We start from the raw sequence: 6,000 nt of genomic DNA, 5'->3' as shown, positions 1-6,000 counted from the left end.
ATGGGACCACCGTTTCCACCCACACCATGATTATTACTTTATTGATTTAGGAGCACCGTATCAACGTGCTGAGTTAGGATCATGGGCAACTGAATAATTACCCGACTAAAATTATAAGTTGTGGGTGATTTTGGTCACTAAATCAAACTGAATCCGAGAGGAACCTACTAGGTAAATTGGATTTGAATTTAGCTTTGCAAGTTCTAAGAGATCGCATCAGGGTGCAAGGTTTGGGCTTTTGCATCATGGATTATCTTTGCTTCCATGGCTGTCTTCAATTCCCATCTTTTACTGCTGGAAATTTATTAGTAATTCTCAGCATTCATATCATACACCATCAAGACAACACACAAAAGGATTCAAAATATTTGATATAACTAGCAAAGAACTTGCAGCACTTTCCCATCTGCTTCTAGGTAAACAATTAGAGTGCTTCAAATAACAATATTCCAAATGTACTCTCCCACTCGGAGCCAATCAAAATAATAATAATAATCAGCAAGGTGGTCTTTCAGATCTTCCAGTTCCCCACCTAATTTTTTTGCCTGTTCTTGAGCCAACATGAATGCAGGTTTGAGCAATGTCAAGTCCAAAAAGAAACCAAGCCTTCAAGGCTACCAAACAGACGGTCCATGGACTTGTTATTGTCAACCGCTGTAAATGGCCTTTATTGATTCCAGAGGCTCCTCTTCCATTATGCCTGAACCTGTTGTCACCAAGTACTCCCGGATAGTTGTTTTCCTGTCCCCAAGGAAAGTGTGATCTAGAAAGTTGTTGTAGGCTTCATCACCAAGATTCTTTGCTGCCAAAATACTTCAAAAGTATACACACCATCATGTTTAGTTCATGTACAACAGAGTAATTGGCATTTAAAGTAAAGCTAAGCTGATAGATGAGAAGCATTGAGGAAGAGGGGCCAATCATGTCTTGTGTTTCAAACTCTATCTGTTGCATATCATTTCCATATCCTTCAAAAGCAATAGTTTTAAGTATGATGACAAAGTAACTAGCACTTACCAGTGCCGAAGATAAAGACGGCAAGGTAAGATATCATCACGCCAGATCTTGTGAATGTTATATTGTCCATATCGCTGAAAATAGATTTCTTGACTTCCTGCAGAACAATAGCCAGCATAGTAGTATGAACCTCGCACATTCAATCATTCAATGCAATAGGATGGGAATCATTAGATATGGAAAAATGCATTGAAACATGTCTAGAAACAATGGAATACCGTAGGTCCGTAGATATAGGAGATTTCCTTGATCAAAGTTCTCAAAATTGATCATATTTTTCTCTTTAGATTTGGTTTGACCCAAGCCTTTGCTTGTACAATAAAATACTTAACTCAAATTCCAGGACTACTGGAAATAGATATCAAAAAGTAAAAACTTGATTGCTTTGCAATCACTTATAGCACTTCGTTGTGCAGCATCCTATTGTCCAAAACCAAAACATTCGATTCCTTGGATCCTCAAAATGAAAATTTTCAATTTCATCACTACTAGATAGAAACCTACTAGCCAAAGGTATCAGATTGGCACCACCACAACTCCTAATTGAAGGTTAATTAAAGACCAAAGCATTGTCTGAAACAAGAACAGAGCTTTTCCACATAACTCACTGGAGAGAGAAGAATAGAAGGGCCAGCTCCAAGAAAAATAAGCACAAAAAAGGTTCTACAATTCTGTCAAATGTCAGAACCGAAAACTATCAAACTTGAAAACACAACCGTTAGAGCAATGTCATGCAGTGCTGGCACTGCTAAGACAAAATCATGGATTCATTTTTCTTGACCAAAGTGACCAGAGGAACTCAGGGTTGACTTTTTACAAATTAAAATCATAAAACAAAGAATAAATAATTAAATCGTGGATTCCTTTTTCTCCCAATCATATATTAAGTGTAAGTATTTTGAGGTTTATGCAGTCCTTGATTCATTTTCAGAACAAGCAGCCTCACTTCAAAGTATTTTTACTGTATTTCATGTGCTCAAATCGTTTTGAGAAACACAAAACGATGAATTAAGGTGCTAGAAAGTAAAATAAAAACTATCATTCTCCTTAATTGTGCTAACACTGGCTGGCCAACATCTACGTTTGTTTCATATTCTCAAGGAAATTACCAAATAGAGATTTGCAGAGGGAATACCTTTGCATCTAATTTGGAGATATTCCTCGTCACTAAAACGTGCACAAAGCACCTACATCAATACCCAAACCAGTAGTCATCAGACTTACTTGAAAGCACACCACTACAAAAGGAAAACAAAACATTCCAGGGAAAATCAAAACAATAACAGCAAAACAAATTGACCAATTTCACACACTGCTGGACTTGTAAACAGCTTTCCATCAAGTGTTTCAGGTAGGACCTGCATGAGAAACATTTGAATTTACAATTGCACTTTATGCATGTCTGTAAAAAAAAGAACAGAAAAATTTGTAATACAAATACACAGATACAATGACTCAACAACAAAACGCCTTACAGCTAAAAACCGAAACTCGTGCTCCCTCTGAAGAAAAGAAGGAATCTGATCACATGAAGAAACTGATATCTCAGTTTACAATCATTGTTAAGGTTTAGAACTTCAAAATAAACACGTTCACAGATTTTATACCTCTGATTTTTTAATGCCAAAAACAGTAACAATAAGGGTTTCACCTTCACATGGCTCCACGCTTAAACTTGACATTTCCTGAAAAATATATGTATATACAGTTTGCATCAACACATTCAAATCCAAGTTTATCCCTAAAAATAATTAACAAAATGGAAAAATGTCCGTTTGGCTGCGAAGTGAATTTCCAATCCTTCATTTTTTTCCATCAAATTTGGGTAGAAAATTGGTTAAAAGCTTTGATTTGATATGGATGCTCCAATAGCATTTCATCAAATTTAACTAAAAGCTTGATTTGGTGAAAAAATTTAATGCTCCAATCCTCACTTAAAAATTTCATCAAATCCTTTTAAAAAATTCCAAACTTATCCCCAAAGGCTTCTTTCATCAAATTTGGTATAAAATAAAAGGAACTTGTTTTTGCCTTGATTTGATGAAAATTTTGGTGAAAACTTGATTTGATACAAGCTGGTGAAATGATTGGAGGTCATTTTCACCAATTTTTTCGTCAAATTTAACTTTGATCAAAAATTGGGTGAAGGGTTGGAGATGCTAATGAAAACAAAATATCATTTTTTTACTCTAAAACTTCTCAACTCTTTTTGGATTTAAGACAAAAACGCCAATTAATTGATTCAGTTAAACACTTTATAGGACCATCTCCAATGGTTACTCAAACCTTTCATCAAATTTGAATTTGATGAAAAATAAGTCCTTTTTTCTCCAACAGTTGCATCAAAAGATATCAAATTAAAGATTTCACTTTTCTTTTATCAAAGTGAGGACACTGTTTCTTTTATCAAATCACTATTTATTACTGTTGTCGGATGTCCTCCCGGTCGTCACCGGATGACCACCTCAAGTCAAAAATCTGTGAAAAAATTATACTGGCCAGTCGATCGATGGCTTGATGCCAAAACTCTCCGTTAGAGCACATGATATCAAAGGAAGCTTTTATTCAAATTTTTACTCACATTTGATAAAAAAAATTGATGCACCGTTGGAAATGCAGTAAACAAGCAGTTTTATTTTCTTTCGCTTGCTCAGCAAGCAAACAAGCATCGCTAAAACATAAAAAACAAAACAACCTTTGTTTGAGGATTGGCGATGCCTCGATCGAAAAAAACCGGAGCCACATGAGCGAAGATGCGACGAAAGCCGTTCAATCTGGCGAGTCTGAAGTTGATCAATTCCGGAAATGTACTCCTCGCACTGCGCTCTGTACAATTTACAAATCGGCATCACAAAACAAAACTAATACTATTAGTATTAGTATTAACAACAACAAACATTCATGAAGATAACGACGACGATTGTAATTTGTACGTACCGGAGAGGAGAGAACCGAAGCCGCAGATGGTGAGGAGGCCGTCGGGGGAGATGATTCTTTCGAAATCGGACTCGTCATTGAGTTCAAATGGTAGTCGGAGATCGTCTCCGGAGTACATGACGATCGCCGGAGATACGGAGGCGATCGGATCTACTTGCTAAGGGTGTGGTTGTCAATCAGTAATGGTTGGCTGTAATCTTCAGTATCTGAATTCGAGTTGCGTGTGTTAGTATAGTTTTTAGGCCTTCTGTTGGCGTTGTTTGTAATCTTCAGTATCTGAATTCGAGTTGCGCGTGGTGCTTCATAAGGTTTTGATTAGTGGAGAGACACAAGGGTTCATAATTTATGTTGGACATGGGAGGATAATGTATGGACACGTGATGCTCGGGAGTATTGAATAATTTTCCTTGTTTAGTTTTTAGGCCTTCTTTAGGTGTTGTTTGGCAACAAGCCAATTAACCAGTTTATTGGTTTGTTTGTGTCGTATTAATTCTCTATTTTTTTATATATTTTTTTTTAATAAAATTAAAAATTAAAAATTAAGCATTAAAAATAGAATATTAAATTTTTTAAGTTGAATACGCCTCTGATATAAATTTAAATATTGAATTAAAAATAATTTATTTAATATATATAAGATTAAGCTCTGGCATTATTTAAAAAAGATTAAAAATTAGAAAGTCGTTAAAAAAGTTTAAAAAAAATTAATACTTTGGGCGAGAAGGTTGTGTCTGACAACTTAGACTTTGCATTGCATTACGCAAACAATGACGTCAAATGCAATGACACTTCAACAATGATTTAGATCACTAAAAAATACACCACTAATAGCACTAATGCATTGGGAATAATAAAAAAAAAAAGAAAAAAAAAGAAACAAGGCATAGAAAGTGGGCGAGACCCACTGCCACATCAGTAATACTCCTTCTAGTGCTCTATTTCTAGTGCTCTCAAGCATTTTTCATGACACTTTGCATTATATTTCTCCAAATGCTACTGACGTGGCCCAATGTAAGCCACGAATTTCATAGAAAGAAATAAATTGAAATACACGAAAAGCTCAATAGTGCTGTTGCATGTGTCAGAAGAATAGAACGGTAATTTTGATATTTATTATAATATTTTATTATATATATATATATATATATTTTTTTTTTTTTTAAATTAAAAAGTTATTCTAAACATATATTTTCTTTTTTCTACTTTTTTTAGTTAAAATGTCAAAAAGTGCACTTATATAGCACATTCCAAACAATCTCTTTTGAAATTTATTATTTTTAAATTATATATTTTAATTTTAATATTATGATGGTAGTGATGGCGGCGGCGGCATGGTCAGTGTTTTAAAAAGTTCTAGGCTCATTGAGGTGCTAAGGTCTCTTGGAGCTCAAGCGTGAGGCGCAAGGCGAGGCGTGCATCTCATTGAAGCGAGGCACAAGTTGTTAAAGATAACCAAAATATTAATATAGGTAAGTTTTTAACACAAAACAAATATTCTTATAATTTCAAAAAAATAAAATAAAAAGAGAACGACATTCAATATTTCAAAAATTATAAAAAATAACATTCAGCGTTTCAAAATTTTATCAAAAATAATATTCAATCTTACTTTGCCCTACACTATTTATCTTTTTTTTTTTATCAATTTATTAACGTTATTTATTTCTTTTTTTAGATAAAGAACTCACACCATATGATACCTTAATGGTTTTAATTTTAAATCGAAACCAAATTGCTTGATAGTTTCAATCATTCGTCCGAAACTATTATAATTTACTACATTGAAAGAAATCCCAAAGCCATATATTCATCTTACAATCCCAGAGCTTGTGCTTAATGCTTAGAACTTTTTTTGATATAAAAGTTGGAACTCAAAAGTATGTGTTTATATTTTATATCAACAATGGTAGAGGGCCCAAATTTTGTGGCTCAAATGTGGCTCAAATGGCCAAAACGACGTCGTTTTGAGTACAAAACAACATCAAAATGGCCAAAACGACGTCGTTTTGGCCATTTGAGCCATATTTGAGCCACAGAATTAGGGCC

General features: G+C 34.3%; 1 protein-coding gene across 1 annotated transcript; it reads right to left on the bottom strand.

Moving 5' to 3' along the window:
- Nucleotides 1-356: 356 nt before the first annotated feature.
- LOC114317220 (uncharacterized) lies at nt 357-4,434 on the bottom strand. The gene is made up of 8 exons (XM_028263926.2): nt 3,955-4,434; nt 3,713-3,843; nt 2,625-2,702; nt 2,493-2,537; nt 2,331-2,375; nt 2,153-2,204; nt 1,018-1,114; nt 357-813 (listed from the first exon to the last, which is right to left on the bottom strand). Exons 1-8 carry the CDS (start codon nt 4,070-4,072, stop codon nt 648-650), a joined length of 732 nt encoding a protein of 243 aa, XP_028119727.2. The 5' UTR covers nt 4,073-4,434; the 3' UTR covers nt 357-647.
- Between the last annotated feature and the right edge of the window lie 1,566 nt (nt 4,435-6,000).

The sequence above is a fragment of the Camellia sinensis genome, chromosome 6, assembly GCF_055761805.1.
Source record: "Camellia sinensis isolate YWXY chromosome 6, ASM5576180v1, whole genome shotgun sequence".
Taxonomy (NCBI): domain Eukaryota; kingdom Viridiplantae; phylum Streptophyta; class Magnoliopsida; order Ericales; family Theaceae; genus Camellia; species Camellia sinensis.
Note: the sequence above shows the minus strand (reverse complement) of the source record. Positions and strands in the feature narration are given on the sequence as shown.

Excerpts from the sequence above, each read along its gene's own strand:
- LOC114317220 (XM_028263926.2), bottom strand. The coding sequence starts at position 4,072 with ATGTACTCCGGAGACGATCTCCGACTACCATTTGAACTCAATGACGAG. Across the intron at positions 2,376-2,492 it reads ACGAGTTTCGGTTTTTAGCT|GTCCTACCTGAAACACTTGA; the intron begins GTAAGGCGTTTT and ends TTTCTCATGCAG. Across the intron at positions 814-1,017 it reads CGTCTTTATCTTCGGCACTG|TATTTTGGCAGCAAAGAATC; the intron begins GTAAGTGCTAGT and ends ATACTTTTGAAG.